Source organism: Notolepis coatsorum, assembly GCF_963971535.1.
Source record: "Notolepis coatsorum genome assembly, chromosome: 19".
NCBI classification, from domain to species: Eukaryota; Metazoa; Chordata; class Actinopteri; order Aulopiformes; family Paralepididae; genus Notolepis; species Notolepis coatsorum.
Window position 1 is genome coordinate 45,237,678 of NC_140183.1, and position 15,338 is coordinate 45,253,015.

The 15,338-nt window shown below is 44.1% G+C and overlaps 1 protein-coding gene across 3 annotated transcripts in view; it reads right to left on the minus strand.

Moving 5' to 3' along the window:
* dgkb (diacylglycerol kinase, beta) overlaps positions 1-15,338 on the minus strand; it is a gene marked incomplete at both ends in the record, with an annotated part of 150,330 nt that overhangs the window by 17,898 nt on the left and 117,094 nt on the right. For all 3 annotated transcript variants that reach the window (XM_084337017.1, XM_084337016.1, XM_084337015.1), the window contains one exon: positions 13,713-13,908. In XM_084337017.1, coding sequence (XP_084193143.1) covers positions 13,713-13,908 — 196 coding nt within the window. The remainder of the gene's footprint in view (positions 1-13,712; positions 13,909-15,338) is intronic.

Below are 15,338 nucleotides of genomic sequence, written 5' to 3' on the forward strand. Positions count from 1 at the left end.
TGAGGGGAACCCTGTTGTGTCTCACTCCGTTTCATTCAGAGAGCCGAGGCTATACAGTAGCCGGTCGTCCTCTTTCAGTCAACCAGCAGTCAACTTTGTTCGACACAAATCCCTCTATGGGTGTGTGGTAAATTCCCAAAACATAGATCTCATGATTAACTAATGTGTAGAAATACTTGGCCCTCAAAACAATAATTCATAGATTGTGTGTGTGTTTACATAGACTGATTGCCATTGTAGGCACACAGGTCGATTTACATATGGAGTGAGTGGTCAAATGACAGGAACCCAAGGGCCATTTGCCATGGCCTGGGAAGAGTTTAGGACAATGGGCTCTGTAAGATCGGGACAAAAGACCAAAAGGTCACGTAAACATGTTATCTCGCTGGAGTTTCCTGTCACACACACACACACACACACACACACACACACACACACACACACACACACACACACACATAGATACACATACATATATATATATATATATACACACACCCAGATCAGAGATATGAGCATTTTGTACTAATCTGAACTACAGTTTGCAGAAATTCAATGTCTACAATTAGTTAATGTGTCTGTGCTGTTTCCAATTTATGTTCAATTTGATTAATTGATGGTTTTATATTCTGATCTATTCTCTTCTATCCAGTTCTAATTTAATCTGTTATTCAGTTATATTCTATTCTAAAAGAATGATTAAAGTCAACAGACTTAGTGATAAAGAAATATATCTGTGTTTATGTGGGCAATTGTAATTCAAATATAGATATTAGGAAATGAAAATAATGCAATGTTTAAGGTAGATTGTTAAGGACAGCCTCCGTTTGCAGTTATGTGAAGGGGGTTGGGCTATTAAGCCAAACCCCTATTTTTCAAATGCCAGCTTAGCAGGCTTGTGATTGGAGGAAATAATGTGATGATGTCATCAACTCCGAGACACTGGGCCTTGGCTATAAGATCCCAGGTGTGATGGGGGAGAGGGACTCTGGAACAACCCAACCCACAGGACAACACCCACCATCTCATCCAAGGAAGCAGGCAACAAGGACAAAGGACTTTTTGGAGGGAAAACCAACTCTTTGTTATCAAACAACAGAGACCATCAACAATTTATCAACTATCATTCTTTAATCTGTTCTTAGATAGGGCGAGCGGCATAGTGCTCTGGTACCTTGAATCTTCTATAGCATTTTCTTATTGTAATTTGTATACACTCTTAAACTTTGATTAAACAACTGTTATACTACTTTCCTCCTAATTTCTTCTGCCTGCACCGCTCAGTTTGAAGAGAAGTGATTCCCAGAGCTTTAAAAGTATTGAATCACAACGCAGAGTACTAACGCAACCCGGTTCTGATCAGAGCAGAACCGAAATAGCTTGGGAAATCCACTTCATTTTGGTGCCGTACTTTAGAATTAGAGCGCTCGTGTTATCACCACAACAAAAGAATTTTTTTTTTCTCTACACGCCGGTCGACGAGGAGAACAACTGATCGATCGATCGTCTTCAAGTAACTAGGAAGTTACTAAGAGGTGAGTGTGATGATGTTTGGGTGCTCTATTCGAACCACGGAGGGGGTTGCTAAGAATTTAACCTCATGTAAGCATGATGTAAGGGAAAATTGAATTGAATGTTCTGGCTGGGGAGGGCGGCTCTGTAAACACCGTGCGTCGTATTTTCTAAAGTAGAGATTGAGCACACCGTGCGTGGTACATTTTAAAGTAGAATTTTAGCACAATAAACGGAGCGCCGCTGCCAGTCGGAACAAGTAAGGGAACAGGAACATGTCTAGATTCGTGCTCAGAGTTAAACCAAGGTAAACAAGTGTGCGTTGTATGTCTTAAAGTAGAGGCTTAAGCACGCCGTGCGTCGTATTTTCTAAAGTAGAGATTGAGCACAAGTAGGTCTGGTTTAGCCTTGGGCACGGCGGGCGTGTTAAATTTAGACGGCGTTAGGCTGTAACAAAAAATAGTACTTACGCGCTGCTGTGCGGCGTTCGAGAGACGGTAATGTGCGTGAATGCTGATTTTGTATTTTTATTTGTGTTAGGAAGCGTGTATGAATGTATAGTTGGCGAATGTTTATGGTTAGGAGTGATTGGTGGGACGTGTGAGAGTATAGTTGTGTTATTATGTAATTTAAGTCACCGATTGGCCGTGGGGAAATGTAAGGATAACGCCGGTTTTCCGAGGCCCGTGGAACGCAGCAGCAGTTAGCTGTTGTATTAGCCTCTGAGGCGCCGGAAGATACGGCGGACAAATAAACATAGGTTCAAATGTATAAGGTCGATCGATAGTGTCTTGAGATTACGGGGATGTGTAAGGCACTTAAAAGTTTTCATATTCGTGGCGGATAAAATAGATGTGTAATGTTTAAGGTGATTGGGTTAGTCTAGACGGGGACCCGGAAGTCGTTCTAAGCTCGCCGGTGGTGGCGACGGAGGGGTCAAACTAGTGTTTTGCTGTTATGTTTTTATATTTCTATTTAGATCACTACACTGGCGTTTTGAGGGAAATAGGATTCTGTTGTGGGGAATGTGGGGTTATATTAACATTGCAAGGAGACGGCCCGCGCGGCGGAACGGGTCGTTGGGGAACGTTTTTATGGGATCATGGGAGAAGCTAAGCTAATGCTACCTAGCCGCGCTAACGGCTAAAGCGGTCGCCGGTTGTGACGTCATAAGGGTGCGCGGTCTGACGGCCTACGCGCGCTGGGTTGAAGCTAACGAAGCTAATATGCTAAGCTAACTGTGCTGACGTCATGGCATGACGGGGCTCTCGGGATGTCTCGCGATGGGACGGCCATCTTGGTAGGGGCGCCGAGCATCCATCTTGGTAGGGGCACCGAGCGTCCATTTTGGTAGGGGCGCCGAGCGTCCATCTTGGTAGGGGCACCGAGCGTCCATTTTGGTAGGGGCGGCGAGCGTCCATTGTTAAGGGGAAGGTGGAGTTTATTTAGGAATACGGTAGGGGGCAGAAGAGGACAGGATGAATATGTTTGGATTCTGCTCACAGAACGTTTTCATTGTACACTCTCTCTCCCCCTCTCTTCTCTTTATCCCCCTCTCTTTCTCCCCCTCTCTCTCTCTCTCTCTCTTTCTCTCTCTCTCTCTCTTCCTCTCTCTCTCTCACTCTCTCTCTTTCTCCCACACGCACCACACTCTCTCTCCCCCTCTCTTCTCTTCTCCCCCTCTCTCTCTCTCTCTCTCTCTCTTCCTCTCTCTCTCTCACTCTCTCTCTTTCTCCCACACGCACCATTCTCTCTCTCTCTCTCTATTTCTCTCTCTCTCTCTCTCCCTCTCCCCTTCCCTCCCTCTCTCTCTCTTTCTCTTTCTCTTTCACCCCCCTCTCTTTCTTTCCCTCTCACCTCTCCTCCCTCCCTCTCCCTTTTCGCCCCTCTCCCTCTCCCTCTCACCTCCTCTCCCTCTCTTTCTCTTTCTCTTTCACCCCCCCTCTCTTTCTTTCCTTCTCTCACCCTCCTCCCTCCCTCTCTCTTTCACCCCCCCCTCTCTTTCTTTCCCTCTCACCTCTCCTCCCTCCCTCTCCCTTTCCGCCTCTCTCCCTCTCGCCTCCCCTCCCTCTCTCTCTCTTTCTCTTTCACCCCCCCCCTCTCTTTCTTTCCTTCTCTCACCCTCCTCCCTTTCGCCTCCCCCCTCTCTCCCTCTCCCTCTCACCTCCCCCCTCTTCCCCTCCTCTCCCTCTCTCTCTTTCTCTTTCACCCCCCCCTCTCTTTCTTTCCTTCTCTCACCCTCCTCCCTCCCTCTCCCTTTCACCTCTCTCCGTCTCCCTCTCACCTCCCCCCCTCTTTCCCTCTCCCTCCCTCTCTCTCTCTCTCTCTCTTACCCCCCCCCCTCTCACTCATTCCCCTCATTCCCACACCGCCTCTCTTCCATGTACTTCCCCCCCCTCGGCCCCCCCGAAACGCTTTCTCTTTCTCTCCTAGTTTAGGGCCTGTATATAGAGTTTTTTTTTATGGGTTTCAAACGCGGTGTAGTGCTAGGTATATTGGTTATTGCTGTTTGCTGTAGGGTTTCAAAGGCGGTAGGTTGAGTTTGGGACTTATTATGCATATGTTGTTGTTCCATATTCAGTTTTATTGTTGTTTTTAGGGAATTTCTAGTGCTGGCAGTGGTGTTGGCTGGCGTTGGCGCTACGCTTTGTTCGACAAGGCGCTCGTACTTCTTTCCTTACATTTGGACAGGCTCCGGCTGGTAGGGCGGGGGCTCCGTGTCTGTTCATGTTGGTGGGCCGTAAGTTGGAGCATAATTACTCTGCTCGGCTGCGCCTGCGATGGGGGTGTGGGTAGACAGTTCGTCGTGGCTCACTGTCTGCCTCCACGCTTTGTGCGCTGTGTGCGGCTCGTCGGTGCTCGCTGTCACACTGCGCACATTTTTCATTTTACCAGGGGTACGGGGACTGCTAAACGTCGTGGCGGGGGTGGGCTCGCTGTCTGCCACCGCGCATTAACGGGGGTGCGCTATGCGTGCACTCGTCAAAGGCTCGCTGCCACACTACGCGCGTCGAATTATATTGTGTGTGGGTATTTGGGTGACTGGTTACGGTGGTGTCAGAGGTGCTGTATGTGTGTGGCGGTGGTTGTGAGTGGAATGATCTTTGATTATCCTTGAGTAGGGGGCCCGGGGTTTCGCGTTCCAGGTTGCAAACTGGGGGTGATGCCGTGGGCCACAGGACGAGGTGGCCAGTGGAATGTCATTGGTCGGCGGGATTTTCAATGTGGGGATGGTGTCGGCGGCCTGTGGTTATGAACGGGTTGTGTGACACTGTTCTAAATGCACGGGGACTTCAGTGACATAAGGCACTGAAAATTGATTTCTGTTCCTGTGAGAAGCACGTTATTTTAACACCTAAGGGGTTAGGTGTTACGGGGGATATATAGTAACTGTGTGAGAGATTATGAATGGAAAATATGTATGTTACTGATATGTATAATGTAATATGAGCGAAATACATACTAGGCTTTCACGGACAGAAATAAATATAGTTACACATACACATAGTCATTTGCAAATAACGATTAGAGTAAAAGTGAGATAATTCACCTAAATTACCATGTCCAATAAAGATGTTTAGAAATGATAGGCTGTAAATAACAACATTCTGATTGACCAACAGAAGGAAACGGCTGATGCAAAATGAGTTCCCCGGAGTTGTGTTAAGGAGGATCTGGACAACAGGATTGAGAGTCTGGGTTTCCAATGGAGACAACTGGAAAAAGATTAAGGCTGTGTCATTGATAAATCAAAAACGAAAATTGCACAAATGCTCTCATGTGATCTTAGTATAGGAGATGCCCGACATTCCATGCTTAAAGACAAATGATGGATTGTGAATGGGAAATGTCACTGATAATTAAGTGTATTTTTTGCTTCTCTCTTCACAGCTGCTCCAGGACGGATGGCCAGCGCTGACAATTCCGAACCCCAACAGGGAAATCAAAGAGACTGTTGACAGTCAGGGGGTATAGTATCACAAGACCGAGATTATCAATTCCTGTTTACACCAATATAGAAGTGTGAGTGAAATTAACTCAAGTTTGGTAAAAATAGTTTGAATACAGAGAAACTTGCTTTCCAAACGGTGACGTTACGAGTGTTTGAAGAAAAGTGAGAATGGAAAATACACAGATAGGAGCAACCGGAGGGTTAGATGCACTGACCATAGAAAGGGTAGACAATCTGTCTATTTCAACGACTGGAGATGTCACAATAAAAGTGACGAAAAGATGGCCAAAGATATTCAGGCCATTACAGAACCTTGTAGTTAAAGGAGGCCGGTATAGAATGCGTACCCAAATCAAGATAATGCCGATAACCTCTGCAGACATTACATTGACCGAATTGGACGTTAACTTGATTGACTGGAATTTGATCGACTCCCCTCTAGTGTCCAGTGAGGCGGAGGGACTGGAAATAATGTCTTTTACTCCGCCACAGGGAGTCGTTGCAGCAAGCGACCCAGAGACAGCTGTATTACCCGAGTCAATCCACGCTGAAGTGTCCGTTGCAGATGACTGCCAGTTAAAGACGTGCCTCCCTCTCGAACAACAGCTAGCCGAGGCTAGACGGGTAGTGGACTATCTCCAAGGCCTAATCCAGTCCACACAGCCCGGAGGGGAGACAGGTTCCAATCGCCTCTCTCCCTCTCCCTCTGGAGAACCAGATGGCCAGAGACGGGCCCAGTTGGGGCCACAAGGGGGTCCCGTGCCGGAACAACAACAAACCCCAATAAGACCACCCACGAGGTGGCAACCACGAGGAAAAGGTGGAGGCAGAGGCAGGAATCCGAATGGCTACCGTGTGCGGCAGGTGCATTGTTGGACGTGTGGGACCCTCGGACACATTTCTCGGGACTGTGCAGAGCGGGACCATCTATCCACAACAGGGCGTGTTTGTACAGAAACAGGTGGCGGGCCCCTCCCAACCACGGGCCCCTCTCAAGGAACTGTGACTGGACCAAATAGGTACGTGGCTTTCTCCTCCGAACAGGCTCCAGGGAACCATGGCGATGATGGCATACCACCAGGACATGTTCTGGGCCCGATGACCCCAGGGTCATCCGGTCACAGGCAACTGACCCACCGGGTCTCACAACCCGGGGGAGACCGCCAGTGTTGTTGGATCTGTGGAGTGAACGGTCATTTTCAAAGGTCATGTCTGCAGAGGCCACCGGCAGAATAAAATATATGCAACTGACTAGGGTAGGGGTGGGATATATTGAATGATAAAATATGCTCCTAATTAGATTAGAATAAAAATAGAATAAAAAATAAATAGAGGTGTTAGGTGATTAGATTATGAATGAAAGTTACTAAAAACGGATGTATGGGTGACTGACAAATGCATGAACTAATCAGACTAACAAGAGGATCAAATTATGTTAAACAGTTAATTAATATTAGACAGTGTGGTGATGTGACACTGCGGCAGCTAGTGATCAGTAAATTATCCATGCTTGGTCAACATTCAGATTGATCGAAGGGTGGACTGCATGATTAAGAAATTAAAAAGACTCATAGTTGTTTTTAGTATTTTATAGTATTGATAGAAGCGTATTAACAGTTATGAGCAATAGGATAGGTGTTTATTTACTTTTATTTTTACTTCTCTTTTCTAGTGTGTTACGAGCAATTCCTGACTTAGGCCGGGAGCGTACATTTTGGTTATTCATTTGATTTCCCTTTTTGTTTCCTAGTTAAAAATGAGCTCAGAAGAAAAAAGAAAAAGCTCACAAGTTTGGTTTATTTTTTCATTTATTGGTTTGGCAGCGTTTTCTTTGTGTTTTGTTTTCTGTTTTCTTTCTTTCTGTGTTTTTTCTTAGGGTACCTGGCAAGCTGGGAGTGATCTCGACACATCAGGACGGGGTAGTATATGTCTGTAAAATGGACTGGGAACAAAGTGAAGAAACATGGGCTAGTTATGGATTTTTGTTCTCCGCCCATTGAATACCCAGTTTTAGGGGCTGGGGGTGTGTCGTGGTTGGTGAAAGTGTTGGGAAGCATGATTCTCTGTACATTAATGAAGCTCAATAGGTTTGGTCGCTATTGGCCAAATTAGTCTTGTGTAGGGTGTGAACATGTGCAATTGATAATTGGCTTGTGGTGTGGAAGATGTGTGTTTAAGGCGGACTGTGATTTGTTGCCATACACACAGGAGTACTGGGAGAGTGGAGGTGTCAGTGCTGACCGTCCGGTCCGGGTGCAGCTGTCCAGAGGACGACGGTAACGATGTTTCAATGTGTATTCCACATCGAGAGGTGGAGGAGTATACTGTTTTGACAGCATAATATAATGAGAGCCATGTGAATTTTTCAGAATTTTGAAATTTTATGATCTAGAAGCCATGAAATATATAGATAAATGATTTGGAAAAGAAAGTTGTCAAAGCTCAGACCAGTAAAGAGAGTCTGAGAGAGGAAAATTATGGATTCTCAATCAATTGTTGTGGTAGAAGTGACCTGCACTGTCCCCCGAAGCGATATATATTCACTGCAGGATACGGATGGGAGATTGGGGGATCCGCAGTCATCAGAGAGTGGTACAAGGAAGACCGAGGACTCCATCGGTACTGTTGATCCAGGACACTGGCTAGTGTCTACCCAGCGGTTCCATGGGGAACCACAACACTGCGGAGAACCAGGAGACGCCTACCTCTCGGGCCGGGAGAGTCTTGGCCAACGCAGTGACCGAGTCTTGAGGCTTCAGAGGGAAACGACAGACAACCAACGAGGAGACAGGCGGCTAGACCTCAGCAACAACTCCGGCTGTCAACAGAAGCAAGGCCTCAACCATTGACCAGGGGGTCAACCAGCGAAAGGGTCGAGCAGCCAGCGACGACCTCCCCACCGCTGTGACAGCAATAGAAGATACAGCAGGGGGCTCTACCCCCTAATAGAGGTCAACACGATGACAGCAATAGAAGATACAGCAGGGGGCTCTACCCCCTAATAGAGGTCAACACGATGACAGCAATAGAAGATACAGCAGGGGGTCCTACCCCCTAATAGAGGTCAACACGAGTCAAGATGTTCTTGACAGAAGATGGGGTGTAATAGAAAGGCAATTTGCTTTCTAAATTCCACCTCCTAGAATGGGAGTTGCACCCAGCAGTCGTGATACTGCATCAGCTCTGAGCAACAAAGAGGAGGCCGGGTCAAATCTAGAAAACATAGACCCCCCCTCCTCAATGCTCCAAGTCAGAATTTGACAACTCACAGTTGAGACCAATGGAAATTGATCTTGGTACGAGAACAAGTTGTTAAAGACTGTGCACACGATCACAAACTGAAATGCCTAATTTGAATTTTAGGATCTGAGTGTGGCAAATCAGATATATATTTTATCCTAATAAAATGTCTTAAGTGTTATCTAGATAGTAGTGTGTAGAGATTGATATCTATGTTTGACATATTAAGGATAGGTAAACTATCCAAGTGGGGAACTGTGGTAAATTCCCAAAACATAGATCTCATGATTAACTAATGTGTAGAAATACTTGGCCCTCAAAACAATAATTCATAGATTGTGTGTGTGTTTACATAGACTGATTGCCATTGTAGGCACACAGGTCGATTTACATATGGAGTGAGTGGTCAAATGACAGGAACCCAAGGGCCATTTGCCATGGCCTGGGAAGAGTTTAGGACAATGGGCTCTGTAAGATCGGGACAAAAGACCAAAAGGTCACGTAAACATGTTATCTCGCTGGAGTTTCCTGTCACACACACACACACACACACACACACACACACACACACACACACACACACACACACACACACACACACACAATAGATACACATACATATATATATATATATATACACACACCCAGATCAGAGATATGAGCATTTTGTACTAATCTGAACTACAGTTTGCAGAAATTCAATGTCTACAATTAGTTAATGTGTCTGTGCTGTTTCCAATTTATGTTCAATTTGATTAATTGATGGTTTTATATTCTGATCTATTCTCTTCTATCCAGTTCTAATTTAATCTGTTATTCAGTTATATTCTATTCTAAAAGAATGATTAAAGTCAACAGACTTAGTGATAAAGAAATATATCTGTGTTTATGTGGGCAATTGTAATTCAAATATAGATATTAGGAAATGAAAATAATGCAATGTTTAAGGTAGATTGTTAAGGACAGCCTCCGTTTGCAGTTATGTGAAGGGGGTTGGGCTATTAAGCCAAACCCCTATTTTTCAAATGCCAGCTTAGCAGGCTTGTGATTGGAGGAAATAATGTGATGATGTCATCAACTCCGAGACACTGGGCCTTGGCTATAAGATCCCAGGTGTGATGGGGGAGAGGGACTCTGGAACAACCCAACCCACAGGACAACACCCACCATCTCATCCAAGGAAGCAGGCAACAAGGACAAAGGACTTTTTGGAGGGAAAACCAACTCTTTGTTATCAAACAACAGAGACCATCAACAATTTATCAACTATCATTCTTTAATCTGTTCTTAGATAGGGCGAGCGGCATAGTGCTCTGGTACCTTGAATCTTTTATAGTGTTCTTATTGTAATTTGTATACACTCTTAAACTTTGATTAAACAGCTGCTATATAACCTTTTTCCTCCTAATTCCTTCTGCCTGCACTGCTCAGTTTGAAGAGAAGTGATTCCCAGAGCTTTAAAGTATTGAATCACAACGCAGAGTACTAACCAACCCGGTTCTGAAACAAGAGCAGAACAGGACAGCTTGGGAATCCACTTCAGGTGTTTAATACACACACCCAGAGAGCAGAACCCAAAGCCTATCACAAAATCACAAAGGCCCATCCGAGCAGGCCTATAGCAGGCAGTGACATCAAGATGATCATATTTGAAAAAGGTGTGGGGGGGCACTCAAGTGGCCATCGCACAAATTTCACTTACAGGGAAACCTTTAAACAGGGCCCATGAAGTAGCCATGCCTCTAGTAGAGTGAGTCTATACACCCAGAGGGGGGTCTCTACCCCTACATTTGTATGCCATGGCAATAGCCTCCACTACCCAGTGAGAAAGCCTCTATTTAGAGAGCGCCCGACCTCTGGCTGGATTAGCAAAACAAAAAAACAACTGATCACTCTGACAAAGGTCTGAGTTCTCGCTGTGTATATGCACAGGGTTCAAACCGGCACAAAGCATTGAATCTCTTATGCTCCTCTGAAGAGAAAGGTGGTGGATGAAAAGGGAAGCCCTGCCTAGGAAAACTTCACACAAGATGGGTGAACTGACAAAAGCATGGAGTTCACCAGGGCTGGACTGGGACCAAAAATCGGCCCTGGCATTTTTGGCCCAGACCGGCCCACCATAATCGGTCGGACACCACCCACCAGTACACCATCCTTGCGGTCCCCTTAAATATGCGTACCTATGGGCGGCTCAGTGGTGCAGTGGGCAAGGCGCTCGCCACTAATGCAGGAGATGCTGGGTTCGAGCCCAGCTCTCGGCATTGCTACCAGCGAGCCCAGCTCTCGGCATTGCTACCAGCTTGGCTGGTCGTTCATACTAACGCAATTGGCAGCGTTAGGGGTGGGAAGCTGGTGGGTGGGGATCGGACGTTGTGGACAGCGACTCCTACAGGTCGGTTGGTGCGCCTGCGCAGCAGAATCAGGAAGCAACACAGGCGGAGTGACCCTCCCATGCAGACCCTCGCCGCTGAGAGAACGCGCTGTGCAGGTGAAAAGATGCGACAGCTGCCTCCTCGTGTACCGGAGGGGACACGTGATGCAAGGCTTCGTCCACATTGCAGCCGGCCTGTGGGAGGCATGGCCTAACAGCGTTTGAGACAGGGGAGGGTAGAATTGGACGATACGAAATTGGGATGGGAGAAAAATAGAAAATGGGAGAAAAAGTAGATACAAAAAAAAAGAAATGCGTACCTACTGTACTATTCCCCCAAACCACTACAAAACTGGGTAGTAAGTGCCATGGACAAGTGGACCAGTGCAAGTGGACCAGTGTATAGTGTACTCACTCACTCTTGGCTGAATATTGTTTTGGGTGGTGATGTAAAAACATCTGCATCATAGCAGGCTCAGGATGGGCAAAGTAGTCTATAGCCTGTTCATCCCTGTCTCTCTCCTCCACAACCTGGCTTGACTAGACATAAGGAGAGAGAGATGATTACAATTAACTGGTACATTCAGGTCCAGAATTGTTGGAATTCCCTGACAATGATGTGCAAAAAGCTGTACAATTTAAACAATACCATACTGGTAATGAGCAAATAGTTGTTTATTCAATGAATGCATGGAGCTGTTCCATCTTATTTCATTTGATACCAACTACCAGTTCATACAGATTTCAAGTATTCAAATATCAATGATGAATATTGCATAAGGTTTACACAGTTAATAGATCACCTTCTTGTTTTATATTCATGTTCAGAGAGGAGTAATAGTTAGATCTTTGTATATGATTTATATGGCAATTAAATCAATGTCTACCGTGTGAAGGTGCATGATCAATGGACAGCACAAAAACGATTTGTGTAGGTGGAGACTAGAGCTACCACAGATAGTAATAATAAGTTATAAGAGTAAGTAATCCATACCATATATATCCTAATAGTTACCTTATTACCATACTTGGCTGAAAATAAACTTTGCTGCCTGTTGTGAATGTGTTTTCCCCTTAGGCTAATACATAAGTAGGCATACATTTTTGCAGTTGAGCAACAATTTGCAGTCGAGTAGGCTATATGTGCTGTGTTTTTATGTCTTCCATCAAGGATCGCCTTGGAAATAAGTGTTTTTTAATTAATGCTTTTAGGTGATATCCTCAGGAATACAAATTGGTCAAGATAATTTGTTTTTATGATTTGTTTTTAATTTCCAAATACAAATCAAATAAAAAAAAGCTGTTTTTGCAGTTGAGCTACAGGTGTTGTATATTATACAGCCCTTTCATGCATCTTTATCAAGGGAACTTCGTTTCTCAATGGATTTGTCATCTAGGATGGTTAATAAACAAATTTAGCCGGGGTGTATTTTTTTAAAAAGGCGGGGGGAATTTGTGAGAGACCAAAATCCAAAATGGCTGCTGTGGAAATTTACTTTTTAACGGTTTGACCTACAATGATGCACAATACATGGTACCAGCCCCTCTCAGTCATGTACCAGCCAGCCCCCTCTCAGTCATGTACCAGCCTCCTCTCAGTCATGTATACCAGCCCCCTCTCAGTCCTGTATACCAGTCCCCTCTCAGTCATGTACCAGCCCCCTCTCAGTCATGTACCAGCCCCCTCTCAGTCCTGTATACCAGCCCCCTCTCACACACAAACACACTACAGGTCACTTTAAACACAAAAAAGGTCACTTTCAAAAACATAACTGTTTTTGTATAGTATAGCTAGTATAGTATAGTTATATATAGTACAACTGTATATTGTATAGTATATTGTATAGTAGTGTATATAGGACTCATTACCTTTAATTCATAAGCTTAGCATTGTATTTTATCTTAGAACTTTTTATCATGTCATACATTTTATTATCTATTCTATTTTATTCTATTATTATTTGTATTTTTTTGCACAATCAAGATGGGCATGGCCACCTTCATTTCACTACATGTCTTGTGTATGTATGTGACGAATAAATCTCTTGAACCTTGAATCTTGAATCACTACCACACTACAGACGGTTAACCATCTGTAGTGTGGTAGTGAAATGGTTAACCTTCTGTAGTGTGGTAGTGAAAGGGTTAAGCTCTTGCAGAGGTTCAAATGGAGCATCACACATAGCCTCCAACACCAGGGCTACAGTTGGTCTCACAAAGGAACCAACGGTTTAGAAATGAGGCTCTGCTGATATGCACCCTTGAGAAAGTGACATCCCCAAAACCCACATGGCAGGCAGAAATGGCTGCCAGATAGACTTTAAGGGTAGAGTAGGACATGCTTTGTTCCAAAGGTTCCTGCAGAAAAGACAATATACTGTATCTGCTATAGAACATTGATAGGAGCTCAAAAACATTCCATGTTTTAGTAGACAGGGCCCTAGCATTCTGGATGGTTGCAATGCCAATGCAATCGGAGAGTTTACAAGAAATGCAATGGAGACACAAACCATACCATACCATACCATTCTAGACCATGACTAGTCTCAGCCAGGCAGCCAGGCTGAACATAGCTAATGTAGACATGGCATTAGTAAAAACATACATGTATCATTATCTACATGTTTTTTTTTATACCTTGGACTGCAAACATAAGCTCTTTGGGGTCCAACACTGTTGTCCTCTTCTCTTGGGTCCTTTTTCCCGCCTTTCGGTTAGACCTCCTTCTCTTGCTTTCACCCCAAAGGTTGGAGCCGCCGTGCATGCTGGGAATGTTGAGAATGGCAATGCCTTCCAAGGAGATACTGCTGAGGTCCAGAGAGATACCATCACACTTAGTGTGGGGGGAGACAGAGAGAAGAAAGAGTGAGTAGAAAAATGTCAAATTAATACTAAATGACAGTGGAGTAACAAGAATTTGAACTGGTTTCTATATATCTGCTATCTAAAGCAAAGGGTTCTAATATGGGGGAAGATTTATATCAAAAATAAACAAACGCAAAAGTAGAACCCACAATCGTAAAAACGATCCACACACACACACCTCTCAATCTGTGTTTCATAAATCATAAAAACACGCTTGATCTGCTTAGATTTACGTACGGAATTCTAAAAACACGCTTGATCTGCTTAGATTTACGTACAGAATTCTAAGGACACGCTTGATCAGCTTGGAGTTACGTACGGAATTTTGAGACAAATATTTAGCTGTTTTCCCCGTGTGGATTCGTGTGTGAAGCTTCTTCTTCTTAGAGGTCTATCAAAAATAAACAAACGCAAAAGTAGAATCCACAATAGTAAAAACGATCCACACACACACACACCTCTCAATCTGTGTTTCATAAATCATAAAAACACGCTTGATCTGCTTAGATTTACGTATGGAATTCTAAGGACACGCTTGATCAGCTTGGAGTTACGTACAGAATTTTGAGACAAATATTTCACTGTTTTCCCCCGTGTGGATTTGTGTGTGAAGCTTCTTCTTCTTCTGCGCTACCGAACACGGCCTGAGGTGTATTTCGGCTCATGAGCGCTACCAGTGCCCAAAATCGCAACATTATCTTTAGCCCTAGGCAACATTCCATTATGAAAATGAATGCTCAAAGTAAATATATATAGTACCATTTTGAAGATAACAACTAGGGCTTTCAAATGATATAAAATATCTGTATGATTATCATGATTATTATTATTAATATCTTTCATATTTGATACAGAAATTATTACAGAAATCTTGTCCGGCCACCACATTTCAACAAACAACTGCATTTTCAACCACTTTACTGACAAGCTAGCAGGAAACTTAGAGGGTATGGGATATAGACAATTATGTGGGCAATATAGAACAGCTGACAGATTAGAAATATTATTTATTGTTCAAAAGTTATGATAATTATAGTGATAGTAATAAAACAATTCTGTCTGAAATTTTACTTGAATGGGTTTATGATGAATATCTGTTTGTGGGTATGCTCACCACATTTCAACATACACCACATTTCAACATACAACTGCATTCTGAATTAATTTAGCCTTGTAGTTTTCTAATCCCATCGTTTATTTGTTATATTTGTATTGATTAAACATAAGTCAGTTACTGTACATGACACTGTACTGTACATGTCAAATATGCTAAGGTAATTAGCTTTAACTTATTGCTTATGGAGCATTGTGTCCCCGTTTATCCCAGAGGAGTTGATGAACACTGCAGCTGTATTATGTAAGACAGTGGTTCTCGACCTGTGGTACGCGTACCACTAG